Source organism: Oncorhynchus tshawytscha, linkage group LG12 (assembly GCF_018296145.1).
Source record: "Oncorhynchus tshawytscha isolate Ot180627B linkage group LG12, Otsh_v2.0, whole genome shotgun sequence".
NCBI lineage: Eukaryota > Metazoa > Chordata > Actinopteri > Salmoniformes > Salmonidae > Oncorhynchus > Oncorhynchus tshawytscha.
Window position 1 is genome coordinate 1,248,180 of NC_056440.1, and position 24,938 is coordinate 1,273,117.

Below are 24,938 nucleotides of genomic sequence, written 5' to 3' on the forward strand. Positions count from 1 at the left end.
ATAGCACGCACCACACAGACAGGACTTAACCAATAGCACGCACCACACAGACAGGACAATAGCACGCACCACACAGACAGGACTTAACCAATAGCACGCATCACACAGACAGGACTTAACCAATAGCACGCATCACACAGACAGGACTTAACCAATAGCACGCACCACACAGACAGGACTTAACCAATAGCACGCACCACACAGACAGGACTTAACCAATAGCACGCACCACACAGACAGGACTTAACCAATAGCACGCACCACACAGACAGGACTTAACCAATAGCATGCATCACACAGACATGCACGCTTAACCAATAGCACGCATCACACAGACAGGACTTAACCAATAGCACGCATCACCGTCGTGTTTACATTAATTCAAGAGGAAAATCAGACCAGACTTTTCAATTCAACTAGAATAATTTCCCTCTACGTGACAAACAGACCTGTCGCCTCCAATGAGCTTAAACCAATAATATTTTACGGCAGATCTCAAAATGAATAAATACAAGACGCTCAGGCTTTCAGACACACATCACCTCCCACAATCCTTTAGGGGGGTAAAGATCTACACAAAAACAGAAATGGCTTCAATCCAGTCTCAGAATACATGAATATCACAACGCTGGTACCAGAACCAGAAGATGAGTTATAATGGGATTATATTCGAGTCCTGTTTAGCAGAGAGAGATATGAAGCCTTGAGTCTGAAGTCTGTCATGTTGTTAATGGGAAGTAATGCTGTTGATTGATTGACTGATGAATTGATTGGCAGATTGAGGGACTGATAATAATAGATATCTTGCTGGGTAGTCTGGTCAATTGATTAATGACATATAGCATCTCTACCTTGCTGGGTAGTCTGGTCAATTGATTAATGACATATAGTATCTCTACCTTGCTGGGTAGTCTGGTCAATTGATTAATGACATATAGTATCTCTACCTTGCTGGGTAGTCTGGTCAATTGATTAATGACATATAGTATCTCTACCTTGCTGGGTAGTCTGGTCAATTGATTAATGACATATAGTATCTCTACCTTGCTGGGTAGTCTGGTCAATTGATTAATGACATATAGTATCTCTACCTTGCTGGGTAGTCTGGTCAATTGATTAATGACATATAGTATCTCTACCTTGCTGGGTAGTCTGGTCAATTGATTAATGACATATAGTATCTCTACCTTGCTGGGTAGTCTGGTCAATTGATTAATGACATATAGTATCTCTACCTTGCTGGGTAGTCTGGTCAATTGATTAATGACATATAGTATCTCTACCTTGCTGGGTAGTCTGGTCAATTGATTAATGACATATAGTATCTCTACTTTGCTGGGTAGTCTGGTCAATTGATTAATGACATATAGTATCTCTACCTTGCTGGGTAGTCTGGTCAATTGATTAATGACATATAGTATCTCTACCTTGCTGGGTAGTCTGGTCAATTGATTAATGACATATAGTATCTCTACCTTGCTGGGTAGTCTGGTCAATTGATTAATGACATATAGTATCTCTACCTTGCTGGGTAGTCTGGTCAATTGATTAATGACATATAGTATCTCTACCTTGCTGGGTAGTCTGGTCAATTGATTAATGACATATAGTATCTCTACCTTGCTGGGTAGTCTGGTCAATTGATTAATGACATATAGTATCTCTACCTTGCTGGGTAGTCTGGTCAATTGATTAATGACATATAGTATCTCTACCTTGCTGGGTAGTCTGGTCAATTGATTAATGACATATAGCATCTCTACCTTGCTGGGTAGTCTGGTCAATTGATTAATGACATATAGTATCTCTACCTTGCTGGGTAGTCTGGTCAATTGATTAATGACATATAGTATCTCTACCTTGCTGGGTAGTCTGGTCAATTGATTAATGACATATAGTATCTCTACCTTGCTGGGTAGTCTGGTCAATTGATTAATGACATATAGTATCTCTACCTTGCTGGGTAGTCTGGTCAATTGATTAATGACATATAGTATCTCTACCTTGCTGGGTAGTCTGGTCAATTGATTAATGACATATAGTATCTCTACCTTGCTGGGTAGTCTGGTCAATTGATTAATGACATATAGTATCTCTACCTTGTTGGGAAGGTCGAGGGTTGCCTTGGCAGCACACAGTGTCGTGACAACGGGCAAGTTGCCGTCCTTACAGGCGATGTGCAGCGGCGTGTTGCCGTGGCGATCCTGATGGTCGACGGGGCAAGGGTGACGGAGCAAACATCTGACCACCTCCAGTTGGCACCTCCTCACAGCCAGGTGGAGCGCTATGTGGCTGTCCTGAACACACGGCCCCATGTCATAAATCTCTACCAGTACTAGTAATACTATATCCCAGGAATATCACAGTCATATCATAGTAATATCATACTAATATCATAGTAATATAGTCATATCATAGTAATATCATAGTCATAGGATAGTCATATCATAGTAATATAGTCATATCATAGTAATATAGTCATATCATAGTAATATCATAGTAATATAGTGATATCATAGTCATATCATAGTAATATCATAGTAATAGTCATATCATAGTACTTTCATAGTAATAGTATAGTAATACTATATCCCAGGAATATTCCAGTCATATCATAGTAATACCATAGTAATAGTCATATCATAGTAATAGTATAGTAATATCATAGTAATAGTCATATCATAGTAATATCATAGTAATATCATAGTGATAGTCATAGTATAGTAATATCATAGTAATATAGTCATATCATAGTACTTTCATAGTAATAGTATAGTAATACTATATCCCAGGAATATTCCAGTCATATCATAGTAATAGTCATATCATAGTAATAATATAGTAATATCATAGTAAGTCATATCATAGTAATATCATAGTAATAGTATAGTAATATCATAGTGATAGTCATATCATAGTAATATAGTCATATCATAGTATAGTAATATCATAGTAATATAGTCATATCATAGTAATATCATAGTAATAGTATAGTAATATCATAGTAATAGTCATATAGTAATAGTATAGTAATATCATAGTGATAGTATAGTAATATCATAGTAATATAGTCATATCATAGTAATATAGTCATATCATAGTATAGTAATATCATAGTAATATAGTCATATCATAGTAATATCATAGTAATAGTATAGTAATATCATAGTAATAGTCATATCATAGTAATATCATAGTAATAGTATAGTAATATCATAGTGATAGTCATATCATAGTAATAGTCATATCATAGTATAGTAATATCATAGTAATATAGTCGTATCATAGTAATATCATAGTATAGTAATATAGTAATAGTATAGTAATATCATGGCAATTTAGTAATATCATAGTAATAGTATAGTAATATAGTAATAGTATAGTAATATCATAGTAATATCATAGTAATAGTATAGTAATATTATAGTAGTAATAGTATAGTAATATCATAGTAATATAGTAATAGTATAGTAATATCATAGTAATATAGTACTAGTAATATCATAGCAAGAGTATAGTAATATAGTAATAGTATAGTAATATCATAGTAATATCATAGTAATAGTATAGTAATATTATAGTAGTAATATTATAGTAATATCATAGTAATATCATAGTAATAGTATAGTAATGTCATAGCAATATAGTAATAGTAATAGTATAGTAATATCATAGTAATATAGTACTAGTAATATCATAGTAAGAGTATAGTAATATAGTAATAGTAATGTCATAGTTATAGTATAGTAATATCATAGTAAGAGTATAGTAATGTCATAGTAATATAGTAACAGTATAGTAATGTCATAGTAATAGTATCGTGGTATAATAGTATAGTATAGTAATATAATAGTAATAGTATAGCAATATCAGAGTAATAGTATAGTAATATCATAGTAATGTCAGAGTATTAGTATAGTAATAGTATAGTAATAGAGTAATAGTATAGTAATATCATAGTAGTAGTATAGTAATGGGGTAATAGTGTAGAAATATCATAGTAGTAGTATAGTAATATAGTCACAGCATAGCCACAGCATAGCCACAGCATTACCTTGTCAGTAGAGTTGAGGTCAGCACCATGTTCTATCAGACACTCTACTATATCAGCGAACCCCCTGGCAGAGGCGGTGAGGAGGGGGCTCTCTCCCTCCCTGTTCTTGGCATTAACCTGGCACCCCGCCTGGCATAGTGTCCTGGCCACCGAGGAGTAGCCATGCCACGACGCACAGTGGAGCGGTGTCTCCTGCTCCTGATGAGGAGAGGAGGGGGTGGGGGGGGCGGTTATAGGGATACCCACATGGCAGCTCCTAATCTAGCTGAAGTAGCCTGGGACCAGTCTGTTTGGGCCTTAACTGCTTTTCACTTCCAGTGGAATCAAAATGATCACAAAACTATCCTAATCACTACCTTAAGCTTTGAAAAACTGTCCGGGCTTTTCTAACGCTGCTGTCCCTCCTGATCTAATGGTTGGTACAGAACAACGCTGCTGTCCCTCCTGATCTAATGGTTGGTACAGAACAACGCTGCTGTCCCTCCTGATCTAATGGTTGGTACAGAACAACGCTGCTGTCCCTCCTGATCTAATGGTTGGTACAGAACAACGCTGCTGTCCCTCCTGATCTAATGGTTGGTACAGAACAACGCTGCTGTCCCTCCTGATCTAAAGGTTGGTACAGAACAACGCTGCTGTTCCTCCTGACGGTTGGTACAGAACAACGCTGCTGTCCCTCCTGATCTAAAGGTTGGTACAGAACAACGCTGCTGTCCCTCCTGATCTAACAGTTGGTACAGAACAACGCTGCTGTCCCTCCTGATCTAATGGTTGGTACAGAACAACGCTGCTGTCCCTCCTGATCTAACAGTTGGTACAGAACAACGCTGCTGTCCCTCCTGATCTAACAGTTGGTACAGAACAACGCTGCTGTCCCTCCTGATCTAAAGGTTGGTACAGAACAACGCTGCTGTTCCTCCTGATCTAAAGGTTGGTACAGAACAACGCTGCTGTTCCTCCTGATCTAACGGTTGGTACAGAACAACGCTGCTGTCCCTGATCTAACGGTTGGTACAGAACAACGCTGCTGTCCCTGATCTAACGGTTGGTACAGAACAACGCTGCTGTCCCTGACCTAACGGTTGGTACAGAACAACGCTGCTGTCCCTGATCTAACGGTTGGTACAGAACAACGCTGCTGTCCCTGATCTAAAGGTTGGTACAGAACAACGCTGCTGTCCCTCCTGATCTAAAGGTTGGTACAGAACAACGCTGCTGTCCCTCCTGATCTAATGGTTGGTACAGAACAACGCTGCTGTCCCTCCTGATCTAACGGTTGGTACAGAACAACGCTGCTATCCCTCCTGTCCCGAAGCCACTCTTGTGTTGTCTTGGCTGTGTGCTTAGGGTTGTTGTCCTGTTGGAAGGTGAACCTTCAACCCAGTCTGAGGTCCTGAGCACTCTGGAGCAGGTTTTCATCAAGGATCTCTCTGTACTTTGCTCCGTTCATCTTTCCCCGCGATCCTGACTAGTCTCCCAGTCCCTGCTGCTGAAAAACATCCCCACAGACTGATGCTGCCACCACCATGCTTCACTGTAAGGATTGCGCCAGGTGTCCTCCAGACTTCACACTTGACATTCAGGCTAAAGAGTTCAATCTTGGTTTCATCAGACCAGAGAATCTTGTTTCTCATGGTCTGAGAGTCCTTTAGGTGCCTTTTGGCAAACTCAAAGCAGTGCCTTTTACTGAGGAGTGGCTTAAGTCTGGCCGCTGTACCATAAAGGTCTGATTGGTGAAGTGTTGCAGAGATGGTTGTCCTTCTGGAAGGTTCTCCCATTTCCACAGAGGAACTCGGGAGCTGTCAGAGTGACCATCAGGTTCTTGGTCACCTCCCTGACCAAGGCCCTTCTCCCCGATTGTTTGGCAGAGTGACCAGCTCTAGGAAGAGTCTTGGTGGTTCCAAACTTCTTCCATTTAAGAATGATGGAGGCCACTGTGTTCTTGGGGACCTTCAATGCTGCAGAAATGTTTTGGTAGCCTTCCCCAGATTTGTGTGCCTTTCCAAATCATGTCCAATCAATTGAATTTACCACAGGTGGACTCCAATCAAGTTGTAGAAACATCTCAAGGATGATCAATGGAAACAGGATGCACCTGGGCTCAATTTCGAGTTTCATAGCAAAGGGTCTGAATACTTATGTAAAAACCTGTTTTTGCTTTGTCATTATGGGGTATTGTGTGTAGACTGATAAGGATTTTTAAAATTTATTTGATCACTTTTAGAACAAGGCTGTAACGTAACAAAATGTGGAAAAAGTCAAGGGGTGTGAATACTTTCCGAATGCACTGTACCTCATCAGGTTAACACGTGACGTACCTCATCAGGTTAACACGTGACGTACCTCATCAGGTTAACACGTGACGTACCTCATCAGGTTAACACGTGACGTACCTCATCAGGTTAACACGTGACGTACCTCATCAGGTTAACACGTGGCGTACCTCATCAGGTTAACACGTGACGTACCTCATCAGGTTAACACGTGACGTACCTCATCAGGTTAACATGTGACGTACCTCATCAGGTTAACACGTGACGTACCTCATCAGGTTAACACGTGACGTACCTCATCAGGTTAACACGTGACGTACCTCATCAGGTTAACACGTGACATACCTTATGCACTTGTCTCATTTACTTGCTAAAGTACACTCTGAACAAAACATTAGGAACATCTACTCTTTCTATGACACTGACCAGGTGAATCCAGGTAGGATCCCTTATTGACGTGTAGATGAAGAGGAGGTTAAAGAAGGATTTTTAAGCCTTGAGACAACTGAGACATGGATTTATTATGCGTGTCATTCAGAGGGTGAATGGATAAGACAAACTGTCGTCTCAGAACGGGGTAGTAGGTGCCAGGCGCACCGGTGAATGTCAGGAACTGCAATGCTGCTGGCTTTTTCACGCTCAAACGTTTAACTTGTGAATCAAGAATGAAACAGTACAGTATTCAGTTCAAACTCAGAACGTACGCTCTGACTGGTCTGTGTGTGTGTGTGGTGCGTGTACACGTACCCTGTCTGAGAGGTCTGGGTTGGCATGGATACTACACAGGTATTGGACCACATCCACATTGCCATAGCGAGCTGCCACGTGGAGGGCTGTCTCTCCACTCTGTAACAGCAACACAGCATCAACACGGGTCGTTACTCCTCCAAAAAGCACCAGAAAGGATCGACACCCACCATGTCAGATCGTTCTGAAATCATTTCTGTTGTTAGAAACAGATAAGAATTCCTGCAACATTATTTTGTTTAAATATATTTAGATTTCTTTAAATTAAGCTAATGGATTGCATTCAAACTGCCCTTTTTACTTTATAAGATTCATATAATATGTAATAAATATAGTACCTAACATCCGATTTGAACCAACATTTTTAGTAACAGTGAGTTAGACATTGGAATCCAAAGGTCATACTCAACAGTTTCCTGTGTGTATCAAGAATGGTCCACCATACAAAGGACATCCAGACAACTTGACACAACTGTGGGAAGCGTTGGAGTCAACATGGACCAGCATCCCTGTGGAATGCTTTGGACACCTTGTAGAGACAACATGGGCCAGCATCCCTATGGAACGCTTTGGACACCTTGTAGAGACAACATGGGCCAGCATCCCTGTGGAATGCTTTGGACACCTTGTAGAGACAACATGGGCCAGCATCCCTGTGGAACGCTTTGGACACCTTGTAGAGTCAACATGGGCCAGCATCCCTGTGGAACGCTTTGGACACCTTGTAGAGACAACATGGGCCAGCATCCCTATGGAACGCTTTGGACACCTTGTAGAGACAACATGGGCCAGCATCCCTGTGGAATGCTTTGGACACCTTGTAGAGACAACATGGGCCAGCATCCCTGTGGAACGCTTTGGACACCTTGTAGAGTCAACATGGGCCAGCATCCCTGTGGAACGCTTTGGACACCTTGTAAAGACAACATGGGCCAGCATCCCTGTGGAACGCTTTGGACACCTTGTAGAGACAACATGGGCCAGCATCCCTGTGGAACGCTTTGGACACCTTGTAGAGACAACATGGGCCAGCATCCCTGTGGAACGCTTTGGACACCTTGTAGAGACAACATGGGCCAGCATCCCTGTGGAATGCTTTGGACACCTTGTAGAGACAACATGGGCCAGCATCCCTGGGGAACGCTTTGGACACCTTGTAGAGTCCATGACCTGATGAATTGAGGCTGTTCTGTGGGGAATAGGGAGAGTAACTAAATATTAGGAAGGTGTTTAATGTTTTGGTTGTTGGGGTGGATTGTTGTGGGGGGGTGCCTGGATGACTTTTGACCACTTATTTGTATTCCTTATGTCTTACTCATTGTTAGAAAAAAGTTTGGTCCAAAACAGATGTTAGGTACTATATAAATTAAAATTGACATTTTGGGTGCAATCATTTCGCTTAATTTCTCAGAGAACAAATTATATTTCAACAAAATAATGTTTCTGGCTCATCTGCTCTACTTCTAACTCCAGAAGCCATGACAGAACAATTTAAATGTTGGGTGTCATGGCACAACACACACAAACACAGTCCTTCTGAAGTATAAACATCTAGGCACACCCACACCCACACCCACACCCACACCCACACCCACACCCACACCCACTCTGTGGTCAAACAATATTTTATTTCCATTGAAGCGTTCTGTGACGCAAAACACCAGTGTATCAGCTGATGCCATCCTGGCCAGTCGGTCGGCGTAGTGATCTAGAGAGGTGGAGAGGCACTGAGAAAGGAGGAGTGACGCATCTCCATCAGGGGGAGTGAAGCGTCTCTAGCACAGTCTCCATGGCAACAGCAAATAAAGCAGATAAATCCAGGAATGATTGAACTCTGATGACTGAGCCTCCTGCCTAAAGGTAGTGTGTTAGGACTGTCGTACTATTGTATAAGCGTGTAACCGACCGTCATGGACGAAGACTGTCATGAAAATAAACATTAACACCGTATTATTTAAAAATATATATTTTACTGAACAAACAACTGATTGTAGACTAGATGGCCAGGCTTTCGTGTGACAATTTGACTGGTAAACTCGCAATGGCTGCCTGGTATTGTGATGCAATTACTTCCTTGGTAACGTAGAATGTTATTCAAATTATGTTAACTAATGTGGCTCATGCAATTCAAAGCATTTTTTGCAAAGTCAGATAAGCTGACAACAAATCACAGCTCATATTGATGGGCACACTTCCTGCTTTTACTTCCTGCTTTTACTATCTGCTTTGCTCCTCGCAACGGTTGCCAGTCCACCCATTATGACATCACTGACTTGAATGGGAAAATCATTCTATTCATGGCCAATTTACCGTCCCCCAAACCTCCATGACCGTCACAGCCATAGTGTGTGGGGAGGAAGGGGCGTGAGCCGCTCGAGGGGCCTGATGGACTGACGGTCATGGAAGTGTGAAGTGTGTTGTGATCGTGGTATTCAGGGCCTGGGGTGAGTGTGGGGGATCACCTTATCTTGGACATCCAGAGGGCAGGTCTTTTCATGCAGGAACCTGAGGGTCTCCACGTGTCCATGTCTCCCTGCGTAGTAGATGGCGTTCGCTCCACTCTGAGGTTCAATGGGTACAGTCAGACACTGGGATGTGCAGCACGAATGGTTTAAATGGGCAACATGCGATTACTTAAGCTACATTAGAATGGGCTGTAGTGTGTCTGTTACTCACACCTCATCCCACCTCATCCCACCTCATCCCACCTCATCCCACCTCACCTCATCACACCTCACCCCACCTCACCCCACCTCATCACACCTCATCACACCTCATCACACCTCACCACACCTCATCACACCTCATCCCACCTCATCACACCTCATCCCACCTCACCTCATCCCACCTCATCACACCTCACCCCACCTCACCTCACCCCATCCCACCCCACCTCACCCCATCCCACCTCACCCCATCCCACCTCACCCCATCCCACCTCATCCCACCTCACCCCACCTCACCTCATCCCCTCCAGCTAGATGGCTGGTTTAACAACAAGCCTTCAAATATTCTCCACCTCTCAAAACACTCCCTCACATTTAATCAAAGAAAGCCAAAAACAGTTTGAATTTCTATGAACAACAATTTCTACCGTTCAAAAGTTTGGGGTCAATTAGAAATATCCTTGTTTTTTAAAGAAACATTTTTGTCCATTAAAATAGCATCAAATTGATCAGAAATACAGTGTAGACATTGTTAATGTTGTAAATGACTATTGTAGCTGGAAACGGCTGATTCTTTATGGAATATCTACACAGGCGTACAGAGGCCCATTATCAGCAACCATCACTCCTGTGTTGCAATGACACGTTGTGTTAGCTAATCCAAGTTGATCATTTTAAAAGGCTAATTGATCATTAGAGAACCCTTTTGCAATTATGTTAGCACAGCTGAAAACTGTTGTTCTGATTAAAGAAGCAATAAAACGGGCCTTCTTTAGACTAGTTAAGTATCTGGAGCATCAGCATTTGTGGGTTCAAGTACAGGCTCAACATGGGCAGAAACAAAGAACTTTCTTCTGAAATTCGTCAGTCTATTCTTGTTCTGAGAAATGAAGGCTATTACATGCAATAAATTGGCAAGAAACTGAAGATCTTGTACAACACTGTGTACTACTCCCTTCACAGAACAGCGCAAACTGGTCCTAACCAGGATAGAAAGAGAAGTGGGAGACCCCGGCGCACAACCGAGGGAGAGGACAAGTACATTAGAGTGTCTAGTTTGAGAAACAGACGCCTCACAAGTCCTCAACTGGCAGCATCATTAAATAGTACCCACAAAACACCAGTCTCAACGTCAAAAGTAAAGAGGCGACTCCAGGATGCTGGCCTTCTAGGCAGAGTTCCTATGTCCAGTCTCAACGTCAACAGTGAAGAGGCGACTCCAGGATGCTGGCCTTCTAGGCAGAGTTCCTCTGTCCAGTCTCAACGTCAATAGTGAAGAGGCGACTCCAGGATGCTGGCCTTCTAGGCAGAGTTCCTCTGTCCAGTCTCAACGTCAAGAGTGAAGAGGCGACTCCAGGATGCTGGCCTTCTAGACAGAGTTCCTCTGTCCAGTCTCAACGTCAAGAGTGAAGAGGCGACTCCAGGATGCTGGCCTTCTAGACAGAGTTCCTCTGTCCAGTCTCAACGTCAAGAGTGAAGAGGCGACTCCAGGATGCTGGCCTTCTAGGCAGAGTTCCTCTGTCCAGTCTCAACGTCAATAGTGAAGAGGCGACTCCAGGATGCTGGCCTTCTAGACAGAGTTCCTCTGTCCAGTCTCAACGTCAATAGTGAAGAGGCGACTCCAGGATGCTGGCCTTCTAGGCAGAGTTCCTCTGTCCAGTCTCAACGTCAAGAGTGAAGAGGCGACTCCAGGATGCTGGCCTTCTAGACAGAGTTCCTATGTCCAGTCTCAACGTCAATAGTGAAGAGGCGACTCCAGGATGCTGGCCTTCTAGGCAGAGTTCCTCTGTCCAGTCTCAACGTCAATAGTGAAGAGGCGACTCCAGGATGCTGGCCTTCTAGACAGAGTTCCTCTGTCCAGTCTCAACGTCAATAGTGAAGAGGCGACTCCAGGATGCTGGCCTTCTAGGCAGAGTTCCTCTGTCCAGTCTCAACGTCAAGAGTGAAGAGGCGACTCCAGGATGCTGGCCTTCTAGACAGAGTTCCTCTGTCCGGTGTCTGTGTTCTTTTGCCCGTCTTAATCTTTTATTTTTATCGGCCAGTCTGAGAAACGGCTTTTTCTTTTTAATGGACAAAAAATGTGGGCATGTCGTGTAGTGTGTGTACCTTGTCGTGGTAGTGTGTGTGTGTGTACCTTGTCTTGGTAGTGTGTGTGTACCTTGTCGTGGTAGTGTGTGTGTGTACCTTGTCGTGGTAGTGTGTGTGTGTACCTTGTCGTGGTAGTGTGTGTGTGTACCTTGTCGTGGTAGTGTGTGTGTGTACCTTGTCTTGGTAGTGTGTGTGTACCTTGTCGTGGTAGTGTGTGTGTACCTTGTCGTGGTAGTGTGTGTGTACCTTGTCGTGGTAGTGTGTGTGTGTACCTTGTCGTGGTAGTGTGTGTGTGTACCTTCTCTTGGTAATGTGTGTGTACCTTGTCATGGTAGTGTGTGTGTACCTTGTCGTGGTAGTGTGTGTGTGTGTGTACCTTGTCGTGGTAGTGTGTGTGTGTGTGTGTGTGTGTGTACCTTGTCTTGGTAGTGTGTGTGTACCTTGTCATGGTAGTGTGTGTGTACCTTGTCGTGGTAGTGTGTGTGTGTGTACCTTGTCGTGGTAGTGTGTGTGTGTGTGTGTGTGTACCTTGTCTTGGTAGTGTGTGTGTACCTTGTCGTGGTAGTGTGTGTGTACCTTGTCATGGTAGTGTGTGTGTACCTTGTCATGGTAGTGTGTGTGTACCTTGTCGTGGTAGTGTGTGTGTACCTTGTCTTGGTAATGTGTGTGTACCTTGTCATGGTAGTGTGTGTGTACCTTGTCGTGGTAGTGTGTGTGTGTGTACCTTGTCGTGGTAGTGTGTGTGTGTGTACCTTGTCGTGGTAGTGTGTGTGTGTGTACCTTGTCGTGGTAGTGTGTGTGTGTGTACCTTGTCTTGGTGGTGTGTGTACCTTGTCGTGGTAGTGTGTGTGCCTTGTCGTGGTAGTGTGTGTACCTTGTCGTGGTAGTGTGTGTGTGTGTGCCTTGTCGTGGTAGTGTGTGTGCCTTGTCGTGGTAGTGTGTGTGCCTTGTCGTGGTAGTGTGTGTACCTTGTCGTGGTAGTGTGTGTACCTTGTCGTGGTAGTGTGTGTACCTTGTCGTGGTAGTGTGTGTGTACCTTGTCGTGGTAGTGTGTGTGTGTACCTTGTCGTGGTAGTGTGTGTGTACCTTGTCGTGGTAGTGTGTGTGTGTACCTTGTCGTGGTAATGTGTGTGTACCTTGTCGTGGTAGTGTGTGTGTGTGTTCCTTGTCGTGGTAGTGTGTGTGTACCTTGTCGTGGTAGTGTGTGTGTGCCTTGTCGTGGTAGTGTGTGTGTGTACCTTGTCGTGGTAGTGTGTGTGTACCTTGTCGTGGTAATGTGTGTGTACCTTGTCGTGGTAGTGTGTGTGTGTACCTTGTCTTGGTCGTGTGTGTGTGTACCTTGTCTTGGTGGTGTGTGTACCTTGTCGTGGTAGTGTGTGTGCCTTGTCGTGGTAGTGTGTGTGCCTTGTCGTGGTAGTGTGTGTGTGTACCTTGTCGTGGTAGTGTGTGTGTGTACCTTGTCTTGGTGGTGTGTGTACCTTGTCGTGGTAGTGTGTGTGCCTTGTCGTGGTAGTGTGTGTACCTTGTCGTGGTAGTGTGTGTGTGTACCTTGTACCTTGTCGTGGTAGTGTGTGTGCCTTGTCGTGGTAGTGTGTGTGCCTTGTCGTGGTAGTGTGTGTGCCTTGTCGTGGTAGTGTGTGTACCTTGTCGTGGTAGTGTGTGTGTACCTTGTCGTGGTAGTGTGTGTACCTTGTCGTGGTAGTGTGTGTACCTTGTCGTGTAGTGTGTGTACCTTGTCGTGGTAGTGTGTGTGTACCTTGTCGTGGTAGTGTGTGTGTGTACCTTGTCGTGGTAGTGTGTGTGTACCTTGCCGTGGTAGTGTGTGTGTGTACCTTGTCGTGGTAATGTGTGTGTACCTTGTCGTGGTAGTGTGTGTGTGTGTACCTTGTCGTGGTAGTGTGTGTGTACCTTGTCGTGGTAGTGTGTGTGTACCTTGTCGTGGTAGTGTGTGTGTGTACCTTGTCTTGGTCGTGTGTGTGTGTACCTTGTCTTGGTAGTGTGTGTACCTTGTCGTGGTAGTGTGTGTACCTTGTCGTGTAGTGTGTGTACCTTGTTGTGGTGGTGTGTGTGTACCTTGTTGTGGTAGCGTGTGTGTGTACCTTGTCTTGGTAGTGTGTGTGTGTACCTTGTCGTGGTAGTGTGTGTACCTTGTCGTGGTAGTGTGTGTACCTTGTCGTGGTAGTGTGTGTACCTTGTCGTGGGCCTGTATCTCAGCTCCTTTCCCCATCAGCACATCGATGATCTGAATGTTCCCACAGCCTGCTGCAATCAGGAGGGGGGGAGTCCCGTTCTACCCACACACACACATGTTAACATGGGATCAGTGAATGTACACACATTATACTGTACACACACACAGTGTTCTGAGCAGACCAGAGAAGTCAGGGTTAGTATGATAGTAGAGACTGATTCCTTAACAAGGTGTTCTGCTGAGAGCTGGAGAAAAGATCAGACAGACTGTTAGTGGGATGATTAGATAGATGATTAGATAGATGATTAGATAGATGACTAGATAGATGACTAGATAGATGACTAGATAGATGACTAGATAGATGATTAGATAGATGATTAGATAGATGACTAGATAGATGACTAGATAGATGATTAGATAGATGATTAGATAGATGACTAGATAGATGACTAGATAGATGATAGATGACTAGATAGATGACTAGATAGATGATAGATAGATGATAGATGATAGATAGATGATAGATAGATAGATAGATGATTAGATAGATGATAGATGATTAGATAGATGACTAGATAGATGATAGATAGATGACTAGATAGATGATAGATGATTAGATAGATGATAGATGACTAGATAGATGACTAGATAGATGACTAGATAGATAGATGACTAGATAGATGATTAGATAGATGACTAGATAGATGATAGATAGAGATAGATGACTAGATAGATGATTAGATAGATGACTAGATAGATGATAGATGACTAGATAGATGATAGATGACTAGATAGATGACTAGATTAGATAGATGACTAGATAGATGATAGATGACTAGATAGATGACTAGATAGATAGATTAGATAGATGATAGATGACTAGATAGATGACTAGATAGATGATAGATAGATGACTAGATAGATAGATGATAGATGAGATAGAGATAGATGACTAGATAGATGATTAGAGATAGATGACTAGATAGATGATAGATGACTAGATAGATGATAGATGATAGAGATAGATAGATGATTAGATAGATGATAGATGATTAGATAGATGATAGATGATAGATAGATGATAGATGATTAGATAGATGATAGATGACTAGATAGATGATAGATGATGATAGATGACTAGATAGATGATAGATAGATAGATAGATGACTAGATAGATGATAGATGACTAGATAGATGATAGATGACTAGATAGATGATAGATAGATGACTAGATAGATGATAGATGACTAGATAGATGACTAGATAGATGATAGATGACTAGATAGATGACTAGATAGATGATAGATGACTAGATAGATGACTAGATAGATGATAGATGACTAGATAGATGACTAGATAGATAGATTAGATAGATGACTAGATAGATGACTAGATAGATGACTAGATAGATGACTAGATAGATGACTAGATAGATGATAGATGATAGATAGATGATTAGATAGATGACTAGATAGATGACTAGATAGATGACTAGATAGATGACTAGATAGATGATTAGATAGAGATGATAGATGACTAGATAGATGATAGATGACTAGATAGATGATTAGATAGATGATAGATGACTAGATAGATGACTAGATAGATAGATAGATAGATGACTAGATAGATGATAGATGACTAGATAGATAGATGATGATAGATGAGATAGATGATTAGATAGATGATAGATGACTAGATAGATGATAGATAGATGATGATAGATGACTAGATAGATGATAGATGACTAGATAGAAGATAGATGACTAGATAGATGATAGATGATTAGATAGATGATAGATGACTAGATAGATGATTAGATAGATGATTAGATAGATGATAGATGACTAGATAGATGATTAGATAGATGATTAGATAGATGATAGATGACTAGATAGATGATTAGATAGATGATTAGATAGATGATTAGATAGATGATAGATGACTAGATAGATGATAGATGACTAGATAGATGATAGATGACTAGATAGATGATAGATGATTAGATAGATGATAGATGACTAGATAGATGATTAGATAGATGACTAGATAGATGATAGATGACTAGATAGATGACTAGATAGATGATTAGATAGATGATTAGATAGATGACTAGATAGATGATTAGATAGATGATTAGATAGATGACTAGATAGATGACTAGATAGATGACTAGATAGATGACTAGATAGATGATTAGATAGATGATTAGATAGAGATGACTAGATAGATGATTAGATAGATGACTAGATAGATGAGATGATAGATGATAGATAGATGACTAGATAGATGATAGATGACTAGATAGATGACTAGATAGATGACTAGATAGATGACTAGATAGATGACTAGATAGATGACTAGATAGATGATTAGATAGATGATTAGATAGATGACTAGATAGATGACTAGATAGATGATTAGATAGATGACTAGATAGATGACTAGATAGATGACTAGATAGATGACTAGATAGATGATTAGATAGATGACTAGATAGATGACTAGATAGATGATTAGATAGATGATAGATGACTAGATAGATGATAGATGACTAGATAGATGATAGATGATTAGATAGATGACTAGATAGATGATTAGATAGATGATTAGATAGATGACTAGATAGATGACTAGATAGATGATTAGATAGATGATTAGATAGATGACTAGATAGATGATTAGATAGATGATTAGATAGATGACTAGATAGATGACTAGATAGATGATTAGATAGATGACTAGATAGATGATTAGATAGATGATAGATGACTAGATAGATGATAGATGACTAGATAGATGATTAGATAGATGATAGATGACTAGATAGATGACTAGATAGATGATAGATGACTAGATAGATGACTAGATAGATGATAGATGACTAGATAGATGATTAGATAGATGACTAGATAGATGATAGATGACTAGATAGATGACTAGATATATGATAGATGACTAGATAGATGATAGATGACTAGATAGATGATAGATGATAGATGACTAGATAGATGATAGATGACTAGATAGATGATAGATGACTAGATAGATGACTAGATAGATGACTAGATAGATGACTAGATAGATGACTAGATAGATGATAGATGACTAGATAGATGACTAGATAGATGATAGATGACTAGATAGATGACTAGATAGATGATAGATGATTAGATAGATGACTAGATAGATGATAGATGATAGATGACTAGATAGATGATAGATGATTAGATAGATGATAGATGATTAGATAGATGATAGATGACTAGATAGATGATAGATGACTAGATAGATGATAGATGATTAGATAGATGATAGATGATTAGATAGATGATAGATGACTAGATAGATGATAGATGACTAGATAGATGATAGATGATTAGATAGATGACTAGATAGATGATAGATGATTAGATAGATGATAGATGACTAGATAGATGATAGATGATAGATGACTAGATAGATGATTAGATAGATGATAGATGACTAGATAGATGATAGATGACTAGATAGATGATAGATGATTAGATAGATGATAGATGACTAGATAGATGATTAGATAGATGACTAGATAGATGATAGATGACTAGATAGATGATTAGATAGATGATTAGATAGATGATTAGATAGATGACTAGATAGATGATTAGATAGATGATTAGATAGATGATTAGATAGATGATAGATGACTAGATAGATGACTAGATAGATGACTAGATAGATGATAGATGACTAGATAGATGATAGATGACTAGATAGATGATAGATGACTAGATAGATGATAGATGACTAGATAGATGATAGATGACTAGATAGATGATAGATGATTAGATAGATGACTAGATAGATGATTAGATAGATGATTAGATAGATGACTAGATAGATGACTAGATAGATGATTAGATAGATGATTAGATAGATGACTAGATAGATGATTAGATAGATGATTAGATAGATGACTAGATAGATGATTAGATAGATGATAGATGACTAGATAGATGATAGATGACTAGATAGATGATTAGATAGATGATAGATGACTAGATAGATGACTAGATAGATGATAGATGACTAGATAGATGACTAGATAGATGACTAGATAGATGACTAGATAGATGATAGATGATTAGATAGATGATTAGATAGATGACTAGATAGATGATAGATGATTAGATAGATGACTAGATAGATGACTAGATAGATGACTAGATAGATGATAGATGATTAGATAGATGATTAGATAGATGACTAGATAGATGATAGATGACTAGATAGATGATTAGATAGATGATAGATGACTAGATAGATGATTAGATAGATGATAGATGACTAGATAGATGACTAGATAGATGACTAGATAGATGACTAGATAGATGATAGATGATTAGATAGATGATTAGATAGATGACTAGATAGATGATAGATGATTAGATAGATGACTAGATAGATGACTAGATAGATGACTAGATAGATGACTAGATAGATGACTAGATGACTAGATAGATGACTAGATAGATGATAGATGACTAGATAGATGATAGATGACTAGATAGATGATAGATGATAGATGACTAGATAGATGATAGATGACTAGATAGATGATTAGATAGATGATAGATGATTAGATAGATGATAGATGACTAGATTGATGACTTTATAGATGATTAGATAGATGATAGATGATTAGATAGATGATTAGATAGATGATAGATGACTAGATAGATGACTAGATAGATGATTAGATAGATGATTAGATAGATGACTAGATAGATGATTAGATAGATGACTAGATAGATGATAGATGATTAGATAGATGACTAGATAGATGATAGATGATTAGATAGATGACTAGATAGATGATAGATAGATGATTAGATAGATGATTAGATAGATGATTAGATAGATGATAGATGACTAGATAGATGATTAGATAGATGACTAGATAGATGACTAGATAGATGATTAGATAGATGATAGATGACTAGATAGATGATAGATGACTAGATAGATGATTAGATAGATGATAGATGATTAGATAGATGATAGATGACTAGATTGATGACTTTATAGATGATTAGATAGATGATAGATGATTAGATAGATGATTAGATAGATGATAGATGACTAGATAGATGACTAGATAGATGATTAGATAGATGATTAGATAGATGACTAGATAGATGATTAGATAGATGATTAGATAGATGACTAGATAGATGACTAGATAGATGACTAGATAGATGACTAGATAGATGACTAGATAGATGATAGATGACTAGATAGATGACTAGATAGATGACTAGATAGATGACTAGATAGATGACTAGATAGATGATAGATGACTAGATAGATGACTAGATAGATGATAGATGACTAGATAGATGATAGATGACTAGATAGATGACTAGATAGATGACTAGATAGATGACTAGATAGATGACTAGATAGATAATAGATGACTAGATAGATGATAGATGACTAGATAGATGACTAGATAGATGACTAGATAGATGACTAGATAGATGATAGATGACTAGATAGATGACTAGATAGATGATAGATGACTAGATAGATGAGATGACTAGATAGATGACTAGATAGATGATAGATGACTAGATAGATGACTAGATAGATGACTAGATAGATGACTAGATAGATGACTAGATAGATGACTAGATAGATGACTAGATAGATGATTAGATAGATGACTAGATAGATGATAGATGACTAGATAGATGATAGATGACTAGATAGATGATAGATGACTAGATAGATGATAGATGACTAGATAGATGATAGATGACTAGATAGGTGACTAGATAGATGATAGATGACTAGATAGATGATAGATGACTAGATAGCTGACTAGATAGATGATAGATGATTAGATAGATGATAGATGACTAGATAGCTGACTAGATAGATGATAGATGATTAGATAGATGACTAGATAGCTGACTAGATAGATGATAGATGATTAGATAGATGATAGATGACTAGATAGATGACTAGATAGATGATAGATGACTAGATAGATGATAGATGACTAGATAGATGATAGATGACTAGATAGATGATTAGATAGATGATTAGATAGATGATTAGATAGATGATAGATGACTAGATAGATGACTAGATAGATGACTAGATAGATGATAGATGACTAGATAGATGATAGATGACTAGATAGATGATAGATGACTAGATAGATGATAGATGACTAGATAGATGATAGATGATAGATGATTAGATAGATGACTAGATAGATGACTAGATAGATGATAGCTGACTAGATAGATGATAGATGATTAGATAGATGATAGATGACTAGATAGCTGACTAGATAGATGATAGATGACTAGATAGATGACCAGATAGATGACTAGATAGATGATAGATGACTAGATAGATGATAGATGACTAGATAGATGACTAGATAGATGACTAGATAGATGACTAGATAGATGATAGATGACTAGATAGATGATAGATGACTAGATAGATGACTAGATAGATGATAGATGACTAGATAGATGATAGATGACTAGATAGATGACTAGATAGATGACTAGATAGAAGATAGATGACTAGATAGATGACTAGATAGATGACTAGATAGATGACTAGATATATGATAGATGACTAGATAGATGATAGATGACTAGATAGATGACTAGATGGATGACTAGATAGATGACTAGATAGATGATAGATGACTAGATAGATGATAGATGACTAGATAGATGACTAGATAGATGACTAGATAGATGATAGATGACTAGATAGATGACTAGATAGATGACTAGATAGATGACTAGATATATGATAGATGACTAGATAGATGATAGATGACTAGATATATGATTAGATAGAAGATAGATGACTAGATAGATGATAGATGACTAGATAGATGACTAGATATATGATTAGATAGAAGATAGATGACTAGATAGATGATTAGATAGATGACTAGATAGAAGATAGATGACTAGATAGATGATAGATGACTAGATAGATGACTAGATATATGATTAGATAGAAGATAGATGACTAGATAGATGATTAGATAGATGACTAGATAGATGATAGATGACTAGATAGATGACTAGATATATGATAGATGACTAGATAGATGACTAGATAGATGATAGATGACTAGATAGATGACTAGATATATGATAGATGACTAGATAGATGACTAGATAGATGACTAGATAGATAACTAGATATATGATAGATGACTAGATAGAAGATAGATGACTAGATAGATGATAGATGACTAGATAGATGACTAGATAGATGACTAGATAGATGATAGATGACTAGATATATGATAGATGACTAGATAGATGACTAGATATATGATAGATGACTAGATAGATGACTAGATAGATGACTAGATAGATGACTAGATAGATGATAGATGACTAGATAGATGACTAGATAGATGACTAGATATATGATAGATGACTAGATAGATGACTAGATAGATGATTAGATAGATGATAGATGACTAGATAGATGACTAGATAGATGATAGATAGATGATTAGATAGATGATTAGATAGATGATTAGATAGAAGATAGATGATTAGATAGATGATAGATGACTAGATATATGATAGATGACTAGATATATGATAGATGACTAGATATATGATAGATGACTAGATATATGATAGATGACTAGATATATGATAGATGACTAGATATATGATAGATGACTAGATATATGATAGATGACTAGATATATGATAGATGACTAGATATATGATAGATGACTAGATATATGATAGATGACTAGATATATGATAGATGACTAGATATATGATAGATGACTAGATATATGATAGATGACTAGATAGATGATAGATGACTAGATAGATGATAGATGACTAGATATATGATAGATGACTAGATAGATGACTAGATAGATGATAGATGACTAGATAGAAGATAGATGACTAGATAGAAGATAGATGACTAGATAGATGATAGATGACTAGATATATGATTAGATAGATGACTAGATAGATGATAGATGACTAGATAGATGACTAGATAGATGATAGATGATTAGATAGATGACTAGATAGATGACTAGATAGAAGATAGATGACTAGATAGATGATAGATGACTAGATAGATGATAGATGACTAGATAGATGATAGATGACTAGATAGAAGATAGATGACTAGATAGATGATAGATGACTAGATAGATGATAGATGACTAGATAGATGACTAGATAGAAGATAGATGATAGATGACTAGATAGAAGATAGATGATTAGATAGATGATAGATGACTAGATAGATGACTAGATAGATGATAGATGACTAGATAGATGACTAGATAGATGACTAGATAGATGACTAGATAGATGACTAGATAGATGATTAGATAGATGATAGATGATAGATGACTAGATAGAAGATAGATGATTAGATAGATGATAGATGACTAGATAGATGACTAGATAGATGATAGATGACTAGATAGATGACTAGATAGATGACTAGATAGATGATAGATGACTAGATAGATGACTAGATAGATGACTAGATAGATGACTAGATAGATGACTAGATAGATGATAGATGACTAGATAGATGATAGATGACTAGATAGATGACTAGATAGATGACTAGATAGATGATAGATGACTAGATAGATGATAGATGACTAGATAGATGACTAGATAGATGATAGATGATTAGATAGATGATTAGATAGATGACTAGATAGATGACTAGATAGATGACTAGATAGATGACTAGATAGATGATAGATGACTAGATAGATGACTAGATAGATGACTAGATAGATGACTAGATAGATGATAGATGACTAGATAGATGATTAGATAGATGACTAGATAGATGACTAGATAGATGACTAGATATATGATAGATGACTAGATAGATGACTAGATAGATGACTAGATAGATGATAGATGACTAGATAGATGATTAGATAGATGACTAGATAGATGATAGATGACTAGATAGATGATAGATGACTAGATAGATGATAGATGACTAGATAGATGACTAGATAGATGATAGATGACTAGATAGATGACTAGATAGATGACTAGATAGATGACTAGATAGATGACTAGATAGATGACTAGATAGATGACTAGATAGATGATAGATGACTAGATAGATGATAGATGACTAGATAGATGACTAGATAGATGATAGATGACTAGATAGATGATAGATGACTAGATAGATGATAGATGACTAGATAGATGACTAGATGACTAGATAGATGATAGATGACTAGATAGATGACTAGATAGATGACTAGATAGATGATTAGATAGATGACTAGATAGATGATAGATGACTAGATAGATGATAGATGACTAGATAGATGATAGATGACTAGATAGATGATAGATGACTAGATAGATGATAGATGACTAGATAGATGATTAGATAGATGATTAGATAGATGATTAGATAGATGATAGATGACTAGATAGATGATAGATGACTAGATAGATGATAGATGACTAGATAGGTGACTAGATAGATGATAGATGACTAGATAGATGATAGATGACTAGATAGATGATAGATGACTAGATAGATGATAGATGACTAGATAGATGACTAGATAGATGACTAGATAGATGACTAGATAGATGATAGATGACTAGATAGATGATAGATGACTAGATAGATGACTAGATAGATGATAGATGACTAGATAGATGATAGATGACTAGATAGATGACTAGATAGAAGATAGATGACTAGATAGATGACTAGATAGATGACTAGATAGATGACTAGATATATGATAGATGACTAGATAGATGATAGATGACTAGATAGATGACTAGATAGATGACTAGATAGATGACTAGATAGATGATAGATGACTAGATAGATGATAGATGACTAGATAGATGACTAGATAGATGACTAGATAGATGATAGATGACTAGATAGATGACTAGATAGATGACTAGATAGATGACTAGATATATGATAGATGACTAGATAGATGATAGATGACTAGATAGATGACTAGATATATGATTAGATAGAAGATAGATGACTAGATAGATGATAGATGACTAGATAGATGACTAGATATATGATTAGATAGAAGATAGATGACTAGATAGATGATTAGATAGATGACTAGATAGAAGATAGATGACTAGATAGATGATAGATGACTAGATAGATGACTAGATATATGATTAGATAGAAGATAGATGACTAGATAGATGATTAGATAGATGACTAGATAGAAGATAGATGACTAGATAGATGATAGATGACTAGATAGATGATAGATGACTAGATAGATGACTAGATATATGATAGATGACTAGATAGATGACTAGATAGATGATAGATGACTAGATAGATGACTAGATATATGATAGATGACTAGATAGATGACTAGATAGATGACTAGATAGATGACTAGATATATGATAGATGACTAGATAGAAGATAGATGACTAGATAGATGATAGATGACTAGATAGATGACTAGATATATGATAGATGACTAGATAGATGACTAGATAGATGATAGATGACTAGATAGATGACTAGATATATGATAGATGACTAGATAGATGACTAGATATATGATAGATGACTAGATAGATGACTAGATAGATGACTAGATAGATGACTAGATAGATGACTAGATAGATGACTAGATATATGATAGATGACTAGATAGATGACTAGATAGATGACTAGATAGATGATAGATGACTAGATAGATGACTAGATAGAAGATAGATGACTAGATAGATGATTAGATAGATGACTAGATAGAAGATAGATGACTAGATAGATGATAGATGACTAGATAGATGATAGATGACTAGATAGATGACTAGATAGATGACTAGATAGATGATAGATGACTAGA

General features: G+C 38.1%; 1 protein-coding gene across 7 annotated transcripts in view; it reads right to left on the reverse strand.

The window, feature by feature from the left end:
* The window catches only part of dapk1 (death-associated protein kinase 1), a 194,842-nt gene that overhangs the window by 44,605 nt on the left and 125,299 nt on the right, over positions 1-24,938 (reverse strand). For 6 of the 7 annotated variants that reach the window (XM_042331170.1, XM_042331169.1, XM_042331168.1 and 3 more), the window contains 5 exons: positions 14,020-14,118; positions 9,537-9,635; positions 7,075-7,173; positions 4,055-4,252; positions 2,100-2,297 (listed from right to left, as the gene is read on the reverse strand). In XM_042331170.1, the coding sequence (XP_042187104.1) occupies positions 2,100-2,297; positions 4,055-4,252; positions 7,075-7,173; positions 9,537-9,635; positions 14,020-14,118 (693 nt within the window). Of the gene's footprint in view, positions 1-2,099; positions 2,298-4,054; positions 4,253-7,074; positions 7,174-9,536; positions 9,636-13,997; positions 14,119-24,938 lie in introns of those variants that run through there. The other variant, XR_006084758.1, reaches the window with a different exon arrangement.